Here is a 14,779-nt window from a genome sequence, read left to right as displayed (position 1 = left end):
TTGTATGTCGTCCCTAAACTTTTCTTTAAAAAAGAATTCTGAATCTGGTAGATTGTAACCAAAGTTTGTTTGCTTCATCTATAGTGTAATGAAGTTTTTCATTTCAACCAGATAGATCAATCAACATAGGGGCTCAGACATAAAATAGAACATGGAAGTCAAACTCCAGTTTTTGATACTGTGCTTATCCTGTAACCTTTGTGGTATCACAATAGCAATACCTGAAACAGTTAATCAAATTACAGTTAGATTTCTTCTCCAACTAACTGATCAACTGCTGATAAAATGTTTTAGCAGATTGCTAAAAGCTTCATATTTTAGAAGTTTTTTTTTTTTGTAATGTTAATTTCTCTTTTATTATGAGTAATAGTAGGATACTAATATTTGGTATATGTGTACCTTGCAAGGTTCTGGTGCCTGTAAGACAGTTTTCATTTGACCTTGATCTCATTTCATGGATCAGTGAACAAGGTTAAGTCCTGGTGGTCAAGTCCATATTTCAGATACTATAAGCAATAAATACGTCTTGCATATTCAGTGTATGAAAGGACTGTAAGGTGTACATGCCCAACTGGCAGGTGTCATCTGACCTTGATCTCATTTGCATGGTTCTGTGGTTATAGTTAAATTTTTGTGTTTTGGTTTGTTTCTCTTATGCTGTATGCAATAGGTCTACTATATTTGGTGTGATGAATGATTGTACATGTCTAGTTGGCAGATGTCATCTGACCTTGACCTCATTTTCATGGTTCAGTGGTCAAAGTTAAGTTTTGATTTTTGGTCTTTTTTTCTAATACTATATGCAATAGGTCAAATTTATTCAGTGTATGGTAATATTTTATGATGTACATGTCTGACTCACCCTGGCATTGTTCATCTTTCCTTGACCTGAGACATTTTCATGGTTTCGTGGTCAACTATATTAAGTGTATTGAATGATTGTAAGGTGTACATGTATTTCTTGTTTGGTTGAAATTTGAAATGACCTTGACCTCATTTTATTGGATCATGCTTAGTTTATGTGATAGTTGTAGTAAAGCTTTATATTTAGGAATATCAACATAATATCAATGATTAGTAAAGAAAGGCGACATTTCGGCGTGTGCACTCTTGTTTATAAGAGGTACAATGTTTTTAGGCCTTCCTACAATAGTAGAGTGGCATTATGTTTTCTTGTCTGTGCGTTCGTTAGTCCGTCTGTCCTGCTTACTGAAGTCCAATATACTTGAAACTTAGTACATTTGTTGCTTATGATATTATCTTTCTAATTTTAAAGCCAAATTAGACTTTTGACCCCAACTTCATGGTCAACTGAACATAGAAAATGAAAGTGGGAGCTTGAGGTTAAAGTTTTTGGTCAAGGTAGTTTTTGATGAAGTTGAAGTCCAATCAACTTGAAACTTAGTACACATGTTCCTATGGTATGATCTTTCTAATTTTAAGCCAAATTAGATTTTTTACCAAATTTCAAAGTCCATTGAACATGGAAAATGATAGTGCGAGTGGGGCATCCATGTACTTTGAACACATTCATGTTTAGCTGAGAACTAAAAAATTGTTTGATTGTTTGTGTCCTAAATATACATGACATATTTTCTACTGGACATAAGAGGGAGATAAAATCTAATGTTTCATGGTAGAGGATCCATGTAAAATAGCTCCTTTTGCAATTACTCAAAAGAGGAGTCTGTAAGCTACATGTTGTATTGGTAGATATATGTCCCTAACATACCCTCTTTTCTAGTGACTGTCAATTTACAACCTTTCATCCCTATCCATCTACTAGAAGATGTATTTAGTATTTGCCACTGGACGTTCGGCAATTGTCAATTAATCATCAGTTTTACGTATAGACTCTTCCAATTGATTTAAAATTTTGATGACTTCAAAAACTGAACTAACAGAATATGCAGATGAACAGTTACTGGGTAAAATTAATTGTCATTGTTCAAAATTTCAAACCTAAAATGAATTATTTGAGAAGAAAATAGTTAACATAAAATCCACCTTTTTATGATTGGGTTTAGTGTTTACCAACTGATTGTGTATATAATTTAAGATTTAAAAGCTCTTGGTTGGTTGGTATGTAGACATTCAACCAAGACAAAGTAAAGCTTGAGTTTCAATAGAATATTGGTTTTGTCCTTGCGATACATGTTTGGATAAAAACTTAATTTGCCATAATCTAACAAGAAATCAGTTTATTTCTATTTATTTCTGTAGATAATTGTGTTCTGATTGGTTTTGTTATAAAAATTAGCCACACCATTGTTTTTTCAATGGAACTATAAAGATGTATAAAGTTAAAGATTGGATTATTTTTTTAAAGATACACTTGTGTGAATTAGTAATCCGCACTCTGTACGTTAATGTACCCTTACAAAAAATCTGCTATCATTATTCATCATACATTGATTGGTTGATGGATGGTTGCTTAACCTCCAGTAGCAAACATTTCATGCATGTTCAGGACGATCATGTTGTGATTTTAATATATAAGTCGGTCCTTGCTGTAAAAAGACGGAATGGGCCATTATTGGTACGTTTTTTTTTTTATGAACAGTCGTCCACAATCTTGACGGAATTATACCCTCACTGGTGATGTAATTTTCAACTAATTAAGTAGTTGACAAATGGTTTTCGTCTTTTATTCTCAGTAGCATTTGACAACAAATTATCTTCAAAGCTGCCCTTAACTTTTTCCATCACGTTTAAACCCCTATTCTGTTTAAGTTGGCGACTTTTTAAGTATATTTATTCGGAAATTAAATAGAATCAGATTTGCACAAACTGAACGGTTACTGAAAACAAAAATTTCAAAACATAATAAGTTTATCGGCATATAGTATAAACAAGGAATTGTACAGGAATTGTACAATTCCTTGGTATAAATAAGTCCTTCTATTCGGTATATCATCTCTTATGCCAAAAAACGAGAAAAAAAAAGATTTTCTGTACGGGATAGTATGATGAAGGGACAAGAACTATTTACTCCGAACTACCATTTAAAAATATTTGCAATAAAATAAGTGTTAATACTAGTATGTAAACGGTAATATGTTAGTGTAACGACCACAGGTTAATAGTTCAGTGTATTTGAAATTTACGGTTAAGATCAAAGTGTTTTATACAAATATGGTTATAAATACGATTAACTTATTTATGATTTGTTGGTAAATACGGTGTTGATTAGATTTTCCATGCAATATGTTTGAATTCACATATATTGTGTTAACCAAAATCTTCCCCAAAGCATAGTAATAACATATACAAGGTTGATATTAGATATCAAATGTTGAGCTTTAAATCCTCTCAGATACATTCTTTTTTTCTTCTTTTAAAGATAAAAAAATTAGTAGAAATTAAAAAAAAAAAAAGAAATCGATTTGCTCGACTTTCTCCGAGGAATTCGTACAAATATCATAGTCTAATAAGAGGTTCTCGATATCATAATTTTGTATAGAATTTTTCAGCAATTTTCAGCGCTTTATTAACGATAGAGGACATACATTTTTGAACAGTCTTATTCTTGTAGCATTCACCATCTTCTTAGGTATCCATATACTGTAAACCAACTGATTTTCCGCGAATTGAAAAAAATGTCGCATCTATCCCACCGAAGCAAGAAAAAGAATACTAAATATACAGTTAAGTCTGCCTCATTTCTTGACTTACATCTAGTAATTGACAACAAGGGCAGGTTGGAGACAAAATTTTACGACAAGAGATGATTGTAGCTCCCAATAAGTCTTATTTGGTTTAAGAAGCAATTGAATCTATGTAAAAATGTGACCTTTTGTAATCGCAGATTACTTATAGTTTTCACTATTGGATTGCTGGTGGGTAATAACGATATTTAATATAGGATAATTCATTTTATGATGTATGTGACTAGGTATACATGGTTTTGTATATATAATAACTTCAGTGTAGATATTGTATTACGTTTAAATTACAAAATAATTTACTCAAATCGTACGCTATAAAAGGAATTGAAGGTCATTGGTTTTTGATTACTCTTTGAAGAGATAATTTTAATCTCATATAATTTGAGATGTTTTAAAACAAGTTTACCAAATATCATGAACATAGTTTTGCAATTTGTCAATTCTCTAAGCCTTTGCTCAGTTTTCTTTGTTTATGTTGCCAATAGATCGGAATGTTTCATTTTATATTCATAATATTACGCACAAAAGACACACATACATTAACCTATATCATTGTGTCGGGTTAATTCGAGATATACATACAAAGGCAAATTTTGGTTTAAGTGAAATACAAATGTCAGGCCAGAACTTCATTTTATGGTTTTGAAGAGACATAACCAATTTTTCAATAATTTGTATCACTTGCAAGTTAAAAATTCGGCGGAATTTGAAGACCCCGATCATCGAAGAGACAAATAGATAATTTCTAATGGTTTTCAACTATAATGCGTTTAGCCAACAAATCAATAGTGGATCTGCCCAACACATACGGCCACACAGCACCTTGGACAATTGGTAAGGTTTTGCTTTCTCAACGTCTACTGGCAAATATGTCATGCACATTGGTTTGAGTGTGGGTGAAAGAAGTGTAAGGATGGTCATATTTGTTCCGTAGGAATTTCGATTATATGGGCTCAATGGAGATTGATTTTAAACTTAAGTTTCACGCAAAAGGAAAGCACAAATACAGGATAGCAAATAACAATATCGCCAAAAATGCCGACAAGTTCAGTTCTGAATATAATAGTTTTTAAAAATACTGATATCGAAAGAACTAAAATTGGCACTTTTGAATATATCCTAAATTTCAAAAATATTAAAGATAACCGTAATGATAATTGTATTGTATAAAGATCTACATTGTCAGCACAACGGATTTCAAATATACGAAAATAAATCTTGAAAATAACAGTAGTGCAAAACCACAACAATACTGTACTAAAATGAAATTGGAAGCTTTGAACAAAAACCTATCGTTTTTAAAAATTACAAGATATAAATAACCAACCGTAAACTGCAGGGAAACCTAGACCTTGAAAGGCAATAATACGTAATGCAGACCAAGGAGATCTATAGACTTGTCGCTCGTATAATCAGAAAGTATAGAGATACTTGTACAAATTGTCGTATCCTTAATTTTCACGGTCTACTACCTATATTTAGACTGAATTATGTAAGAAAGAAAAACTATACAAGGGCAAACATACAAGATATTGAAATAGGTGCCTATCTCCTCTATATCTGAAAATATGGCCTTTCATTATTGGTATCAATAAGTGTTCATTACAACTGATATATTGGTTTGATAGCCCAAAGGGATCATCAAAGTTTTTTTTTTAAATAGTACACTTTGAACTCTACTTAAATTCAGCATAGAATTATATGACAAATGCAGATTAATTAACATCGACAAGATCCATCAATCAATAGTTTAGGGAAAATATGCTCAAGTTAGCAGTCCGAAGCGGATCCAGGATTTTGAAAAATGCGGTACACCAAGGCAACGCTTAGGATTGGAACTTGTAAAACGTGGTCTAGCGATGCATTAACCAGAATGATTGTAGCTCCATAAGTCACTCCAAATCTCCCTCAGGCAGTCTTGCTTTTAAATCTCCCCATTCTTCAAATAACTTTTGTTAAATTATGGGTTGGTGCAACAGCTAGAGTGTGCTACTTACTAGATGTCTTGTTCTTCTGTTTAAAGGGTTTTAAATGTTCTCCGCTACAACGACATCACACGAACTTTTGTATGCGTTATAAGATAAATAAGTTTTGAGAAAAAAATAATTTAATTTTCAGTTTTATAATTGGCTTTGTGTCAGTTCATCTTAAACTTCAAGCGTGACACAATGAAAGAAACGAAGTAAGCATACTTAGTGCTTAGTAATCTTTTAAATGGAGATGTGACCTACTTGAACTGTATATAGATAAAGAAATTATACATTCTTTTCTGTGTTACTAGCTCAAGACATTTACTTATGTTTTAGTCTCCGCATACAAATGTCTGATTAAGTGATCGAATTTATTATCAATCAGATCAATAAAGAATAAGGTATAGGTGAAACTATTTGATTTACCCTCGTTACGACTCACCCATGCGCGGACTAATGTAATATTGATCTACTGAAGGATACAAAAAAACTGAACAACAGTATTTGTATCAGTTGTATTTCATACTCCGTGGTTAGAATATAGTATCCGATTCTAGAAGATTTTTGATGAGGTTTGTTTTCATGTAGGATTGATTTCCTGAATCAATACTTCATTACACGGAAAGTTGAAACTTTAAAACTGTTTTTATTACAGCATTCAAATATTGTAACGACTATCAAATAACATTATAAAGACAGTATGTATTAAAAGGATATTTAAATTTAGTCAAATTGGAGTTAATCAGAGAAGAAAACATTTGACGAGCAGTTCAATCTTTAGAATAAAAGTAAAGATTTGATTTTATGATAATAAAAGATATTAAAGTGACATTTCATTTGTTGCGATGTCGTGTCACCGAATTCCAAACATAACCATATAGGATAACAAGAAGGTCGCGTTAGTTTAAATAAGTCTAACTAATACTTTCAATATGGGATACGGCGTTCATAGATTTGTCTGTGCTATAGATCCTAATCTACTCTGTGGAATATGTAGTGCCGTGTTAGAAGATGCTGTTCTTACCCCGTGTGGACATACCTTTTGTGCAAAATGTTTGGAAACATGGCTTAACAAACCGGGTACAAATACTTGCCCAGAATGTAGGAGTGTAATGAACAAGTGTGATTCCAAACCGGTGTTGTCACTACGTAACCTCATCAATGGGTTTGATGTTGTGTGTGACCATAGTGATCGTGGATGTAAGGTACTTGTTAAATTAGATAGGTTATTCTCTCATCTGGAGTCTTGTAGTTATTTTCCTGTGGAGTGTGCAGGATGTAATCTGACGGTGAACCGATGTGACCTAGCTGATCACCAGTTAGGATGTGAAGGGATAGCAGCGGTGGTACAGGAACCGACAGAAGAATCAAGAGGCGTACGTAGGCTGAGATATCTAAAAGCAGGTGCTTCAATTACTGCTAATGAAGTATCGGATCTCCTATATAGAATAAGCTCATTGGAATTTCAAATTAAAAATCTGAAACGGGATTTACAAATCTCTGAATCAAAAAACAGATTGATGGAAAGAGAGTGTCGTAAAATGAAGGATGAACTTCAGATCACTAAAAACGAACTGATTGACATGCAGTTTGCAGAATTTGATCCAAACTATGATTACGGGTACACACCACAGAGTATTGCTAAACTTTCTTTGCTGATCTCAAGATTCTTATTGAAGAAACCAGGGTACATTAACGAAGATAAGATTTTCGATGCTGTTAAACGATGTTATGACCAGTATTCGCGTTGTGGTAGTGAGTATGAACATGATGTTCATATGTTGCTTGCTACTTCCTTTGCCAGTGATTGGTTTAGTGATGCACAAAGGATACATTATCATTGTTGGCTTCAGAGTATATGTAGACAGAGACAATTCGCGGGGAAAACTTTGAAGGATTCTATAGAAAACCGACGTTCTTATACGTACCGGGAGCATAAATGATATCACAATACGATATGTACCTCAACAAACATTTCACAAATAATTCGTTGCTTATAGTTTATGTTCAATGTTCGTAATAGTTCTATATCCATTAAAATAGTAAAATTTTGTTCGAAATTTATTCATTTGTTAACTATTTACGACTGAATAGAAAACAGTTGTATTTGTGTTAGATAATAATCATAGGTGTTATGTTTCGATGATGTCAGATACTAAAACGAAAAGCAATTTATTTCTTTTTTTATGGGCTATTAATCACGCAATTATAGACGATAATTTCCATTCTAAAGCTTTTCAGAGCATAATTAGACAAAACTGACATGTATCTAGTGGTAGATTACTTGTTTCACCTAAAGATAATTATCTTTAATTATTTCTGTTGTTGACAGGATCTCCAAGGAATCAAAATAATATATAATAAAGTCAATAAAGAAAATAATCATAAATTGCAATTTCATAGTCAATAACAGCTTTTTAAACACATCCCATGAACTCAACTGTAACAGTAAAGATATAGTATTTAATATAAATAGGTGAAATTGAAGATGAAAAAAAGATTTTCTTTGGAAGATGATATGCGACAGTGCATATGAACTCTGATCAAGTACTGATATTTTCCCGATAGTGTAACAGTATCAGGTTTGATCAAACTTTGATGTGTAATAAGCTACCGTATATACTTTCAAAGGCGTCGATGTCAAGACATTGTTTTAGGTAAGGGTGAAGGTTGGTACATATTTAAACGTTTAAAACAGCTGAATTTATTTGCACCTCCCCTATGTCAGGAATCTTTTGTTCAGTAGTTGCTGTTTGCTGATGAGGTTCATACGTGTTTCTCGTTTCTTGTATAGATTAGACCGTTGGTCTTCGTTTGAATGGTTTTACACTAGTCATTTTTGGGGCCCTTTATAGCTTGCTGTTCGGTGTGAGCCAATGCTCAATGTTGAAGACAATACTTTGACCTATAATGGTTCACTTTTACAATTGTGACTTGGATAGAAAGTTGTCTTACTGGCACTCGTACAACATCTTCTCATATCTAAAGTCTGTTGCACGAGATACGAGCGAGCGCAAATGAAATATACTTCTACAATAAGAAATTGCACACAAAAAAAATCTTGTCATGCAGTGAACTCCGCTTGCATGAATTAGTTCATAGTTCATTTAAGGAAATAATGATAGATTCGACCCATTCGGTTACGAATGTGTGTGATTACTTAGGATTTATTGATTGTTGGTTGCTTAACGTCCAGTGGCAAATATTTCTTCAGAAAATATACAGGTTATCCATTGTTAAAAATGGATTAATCAGAAACTGACTTTACAAAAATAGAAACACTCACATAACAGCGACGCTATATCAGTTCGAACCCCGCACATGTCAGATGCATTTAACTCCAATCGACTGTAATTAATGTAATTGCCTTTACAAAGTTCGATGGTTCTCTCCAGCTTCCTTAACAAAAACAAACAAAAAAACAAACAAACAAACCAAAAAAAAAAAAACCAAATAAAAAAAACAAACCAATTGACCGCCACGATTTGGCCAGTGTTGTGGGAAATTCTAATACCAAGGTCTAGAAAAGGCTTATATTAGTAGATATTTCGTCTACAGAAAATACATGTACGTTATGTCACAGATTTATCTCTTATTTAGATTGCGGAGGCGCCTATTTATTGTCTGAACAATGTTTAACCTCATGTCATTTGTCTGAATATCAGCCTTTGTTGTAAGAAAGCTCAGCTCTACAGCCGTGTTTCGTTGTTTGTAAGTTAAATGTTTGCCATAAAGTTGAAATTGGAGTGCATCTAGCAAATTTTTCTGAAATCGCAATTATTTTAAATCGTATTTTGTTCGTTCTATAACAATGTCAATAATAAATGCACGCAAAAATTTCTGTATTTACATCTTCTTGAATTTTCATTTGACTGTTGAAAGCGGATATATAAAATATAAACAAACAGTTACAATTTCTTTGTTGCCTTATTAGTGTTTTTTATTAAGTTTTATTACTAAAAATGGAAATGTAACGGCTACACAATAATATCAGATTATTACATGGCATTTTTCATATCGCATGTATTATCAAACTTCAAACTTTATTAATCAAACTTAGACGCAGCCAGTAACTGCGCTACAGGAGCATCACATATGTATAGTATACTATAATTACAGATGACAGAATGAGTATAGAAATTGTCTTACATGTATATATTAAACTATATGATTTCAAGTTATTTGAACTTATTCAAATGTATTACATATACAAAGTAAATATAGGTAGTAGCATTACCGTATATATATATTACAATTATTAACACATATTTCAAAGGTAATACACAAGTTCATGCTTCAACTTTGTTTTGAGTGTACTCGATTCGGTTACAGTACGTCACGCCACCACGTGTAAAAAGAGTGTTGTTTTATGGAATGTAAATAAATATGTCATCCGAGTACTAGATCACGAGAGTACTAGATCGTGAAGTAATGTGACTTTTCAGTTTGACTCTATAAGAGTTTTACAATCTTTTGGAGGAACCATGATAGGTGAGTAAGAACTTGTGTATTACCTATATTCAACATTTTATTAATTTTTGACTCACTGGGTACATTAACAAAGTAACCCGTTATATATTTAGTTCGAATATCTTTCAATTCATTACAGCAGAAAATATAATGGAATTCGTTTCCAACAACTTGTTTATCAGCCCTAGGTTCAATATCAGCCCAAGAGCCGCATGGTATTGACCGAGGGCTGATAATACATGCGATATGAAAAATGACATGTAATGATCTTTTTATCGTATGCTTCAACAGTATAGAAAAATAACAGATTTATATATTGATCCTTTTACGTGGTTCCCGAAGTATAAAGAGTAAAAAAGTTCACAGCCGTCGGGCCAAAAATTTGATACATTCAATATGAAATCTATCTATCATATGAGGCTCAACAGAGAGAGAGAAAAAAAAACCAGTTTAATATGGACGAATAGACAACAAAATAGTTCAACAATATACAAAATGATCATTGTTTGGAAAAGTCAACTTTTTAAAGAAACTTTCTAAATTATGTTTCAGAAAAACTTAAAAAATGCATTTTTTTGGTTTGTTTTTTTTATTTTTTCATTATTTTAAACAATATACTTTCCAGTATTCAAATGATTGTTGTGTACACTACTTTGTAATGATTTTCACTAACAGCTATAGGTCACCGTACGTCTTTCCACAGTGAGCAAAGCCCCTCATACCGCATAGTCAGCTATTATTTTAGCTATGGCCTCGAAATTGAACATGTTAAACACTTGAAACGAAGAAAACTAACGGCCTAATTCATGTACAAAACAAATGAACGAAAAGAAGAACGTTTCTAGTACTATGATGACTACATGAACAAGTTAATTTAAAGAGGGACATGAAAGTTTCATATAACGCATGACCACTTTTGTATACCAAAAGTTTTCTTGTATTGCGTGACCTGGTCTAACTAATTTACTTCTAATTACATTTACTCTAGGTACAACTTGTGATTATTAAACCAGGGGGAAATATATAAAAACAAATAATAAGTATACAGGGAATTGAGAAATAAAATATTTATAGTATGATATTGTACAGAACAACCGCGAGACGAATCAGAAGTGAAATCTTCACTTATTTTCCTTTCAGGCTACTTTCCCGCGAAACAAAATTATTATCCAAACCGGCATATGGCACAATCAATTAAGTATGAATAATAGAAAAATCTGAAGGAGTCAAAAAAGTGTTTCAGATACCTGTTGAGATTTTATTCAATTATGTGTCGGTATTCTATTTCTTTGATGAGATAATCACAATTTCCATTGATCATCCGAAACAACACATAATTGTGAAAATACAATTTACTATAGCCTGTATTTAACCTCAAATGTAATCTATAATTGAAAAGTTTCACACCCAATACACAAAAGTGCAGTAAAACCCTTATGCAAGCGACTTCTGTTCGACTATTTTATATAGATCTAAATTCTGCCCTCACCATGAAATGGAAATGTGACACTGAGTTTCCTTCGAATCATTATGAGTATAAGATGTTGGATACACTCTATTAGACACCAACTGAACAAGGAAAATGGTCGAAAGACAATTAGAAAACAACATTATCCTTTAAAATCTAAAACACTGCGCTTTAAAAACAGAACGACAAAAACACCCATGCATCCTCCTTACTCTAGAAAAAAAACAAGACAAAAGCAAGAAAAAAATCAAATCAAATCAAAATGATAATTTTGAAGTCTAAAATCAATTTGTATAATATATATGCTTGGGGGATACAGTGTAGTGGTGATAGGTAACTTTTTCGAGCAGCGTTTGATATAAAGATCGAGAACTAAAGAAGATTGATGACAAGGTTGTCAATTGAATCATGGTTCCGAATAATTATGAAATCTTGAAAGGCTATTCATTGTTTTTTGTGACACAAATAAGAATAGGTTTTCAAGACATCATAATCATTTGGACTTGAGTATCAGAAACAAATCAGATGTTACCTTTATTTGCAGACTGAGATGCAGTTAAAAATGAATCAGATATAGTGTCTATTTATTTCCCGTGAAATAGCGTAAGCATGATAGCTATACCCATAACTGGAGTTTTACTGATTAATTTAGTTGAAACTTTATGTAATTAATGGAATTGTTGAATATGTCATTAACGAATTGCATGCTGTTATGAGATCTGGTCAATATACCATCGGATCCGGACCAAACTCAAACTTTATAGCGGCTGTGTCTTGCCTACATACTTTTATATGGTTCTGAATGTCGGAGGGGGTATAGACCACGACAGCTGTCTATATTCCATACCAAAAGCCTCAGAAGGATTCTGCCAATCTTTTGGCAACAACAAAAAATTCAAACAAGAACAACGCAAAATGACATGGAGGAGAACTGTAGAGCAGAAATAGTTATCACAGAAACTGATAAACATCAACAGATATGGGGCAAACTACAGAAAACTGCCGAATACCGACAAATGTGGAAATTCTTCGTTACTACAAGGGTATTTAGTAAAAGTAAAATGGACCCTTGACGCAGCTGTTGTTGATCTATCACAACTAGTTCTTATCAAACTGACTTAAGGAGAAAAGTTTAACTTGACATTGAAAATAGTTACTTAATTCAAAGTAACTTGACCAGTATCTAGAGGGTGGGGACTAAATATAGTCATCAAACTCATATGTACTGATAGGAATGCAACTGTATAGAAGAGCTCATTAATATATCACAAATAGTTCCTATCAAATTAACTTAAGCAGAAACATTAACATTGAAGCTGAATAATTGAAAATCGCTTGACCATGGCCTATGAAAAAACAATTGAGTAATAAGCTGTTGACAAAGATATGATACCTACATATTATTGACTTATTTTAAGTGGTTTCCCTCAAACTTACCATATAGTAATATGTGTAAATTTTCAAAGACCATGACTTAGGGGGCAGGGCCAACTTATCTCCAGAAAAATGAAATATACCAATTTACAATAAGTGGTTCTCCTTCAACAAACCTTACCACAAACTTTAACAAATTGTTTTGAAGCCTCTGTCAGAATCAGCATTACGAGCATATCAAAGTCTTTCGTTTGTCTCTTTTTAAGCTGAACAAAACTACTAAGAACGTACCATACATACTATGGGGTCCTTGTTATGAACTTGAAGAATATTCATAATGAACATACTATACATAATTCAAAACAAATTTGGTTCAAATAAAGTATGATGTTTTAGGGAACAACACCAAGTCAGATTTTCACAGAGACCAATGCAAACCCATGTATTACTACATTTATTTCACTTGACTGGGCGGTATTTAAGATGTTTGTTTATTTAAGACCAGTCCATCTATAGACAGGAGTTTTGGGATAAACTCATCAATGAAGTGTCCAGTTATTCGTCCCATATCATACACTCACTTCTTTTGTATATGCATTCGGTGACACTGATAGGTGATTAGAATTCAATAATAATTAAAACGACAATCATCCTTATTACACACATCTACAAATAGACTTTCCTTATGCAAATTAAAACACAAGCTCCGCCCGATCAGTTGAAATAACATTGGTAATAACACCATTGCTATTATGTATGCCAACCAATCAGCACAAAATGTAGTTTAAGGTTTAAATAGTATGAAATTCAAAACAGTGTAGCTGTGGCCATTGATTGACCCATCAAAATCATCCATTGACTGGGACAATTTACGTGAACGTTTGTCTGTAACAACCACTGTTCATGACGTACCTACGATAGACATTTAATCTGGGGTCAACAACGGTTTCTTAACGCCTTTAATTATAAAATAATTCGAAAAATTAATCAGGAATAACCTTTGTGTTTTGATTTATATAATTGATATAAATCAAAATATCGTGTTATTTCTGATTAATTTTTCGAATTACTTTATTTAGGTGTTGAGAACCTTTGGTGACCCCATAGTTTAAGTGTCTTTAAAAAGTACATAGTGAGCATTGGTCGTTACATACAAACGTTCACCTAAATTGTCCCAGTCAATGAATGATTTTAATGTGTCAATCAATGGCCACAGCTACACTGTTTTGAATTTCATACTAAATGACATAAAAGTAAGTAATGGTGAGCCTTTGGATACAGGTGAGCTAAATTAGATAAAAACAAGAAAGTGTCCCAAGTACACGGATGCCCCATCCGTTCTATCATTTTCTATGGTCAGTGGACCGTGAAAGTGGGATAAAATCTCTAATTTGGCATTAAAATTAGAAAGATCATATCACAGGGAACATCTTTACTAAGTTTCAAGTTGATTGGACTTCAACTTCATAGAAAACTACGTCGACCAAAAACTTTAACCTGAAGCGGGACAGACGGACGGACGAACTACATCGACCGTTAGTTTTTTTTTGTGTTTCACATTGTTTTAAAACAAGTGTCATTATCACTGTTCAAGTTGGCATAGTAATGCTACAGACAGTAAAACATTAAAATGTTTTTTTTTGTCATTAAATTATTACGATGTCATATACAGAACAGAACAGAACAGAACATATTTTATTTCCAATTAAGGGCCCACAAGGGGCATACAGAGCATACATGAATAAGGAAAAAGAATATTAATTTGATAGATACATACAATGTGGATACAAACATTATTTTACATACAGTAACAATACAATTACTAACTC

At 32.7% G+C, this 14,779-nt stretch overlaps 1 protein-coding gene across 1 annotated transcript; it reads left to right on the top strand.

Moving 5' to 3' along the window:
• Positions 1 to 5,991: 5,991 nt before the first annotated feature.
• On the top strand, positions 5,992 to 7,663 carry LOC139516978 (E3 ubiquitin-protein ligase NRDP1-like). Its single transcript, XM_071307470.1, has one exon. It carries the CDS (start codon positions 6,571 to 6,573, stop codon positions 7,579 to 7,581), a length of 1,011 nt encoding a protein of 336 aa, XP_071163571.1. The 5' UTR covers positions 5,992 to 6,570; the 3' UTR covers positions 7,582 to 7,663.
• The last annotated feature ends 7,116 nt before the right edge of the window (positions 7,664 to 14,779 follow it).

Source organism: Mytilus edulis, chromosome 3 (assembly GCF_963676685.1).
Source record: "Mytilus edulis chromosome 3, xbMytEdul2.2, whole genome shotgun sequence".
NCBI classification, from domain to species: Eukaryota; Metazoa; Mollusca; class Bivalvia; order Mytilida; family Mytilidae; genus Mytilus; species Mytilus edulis.
Note: the sequence above shows the minus strand (reverse complement) of the source record. Positions and strands in the feature narration are given on the sequence as shown.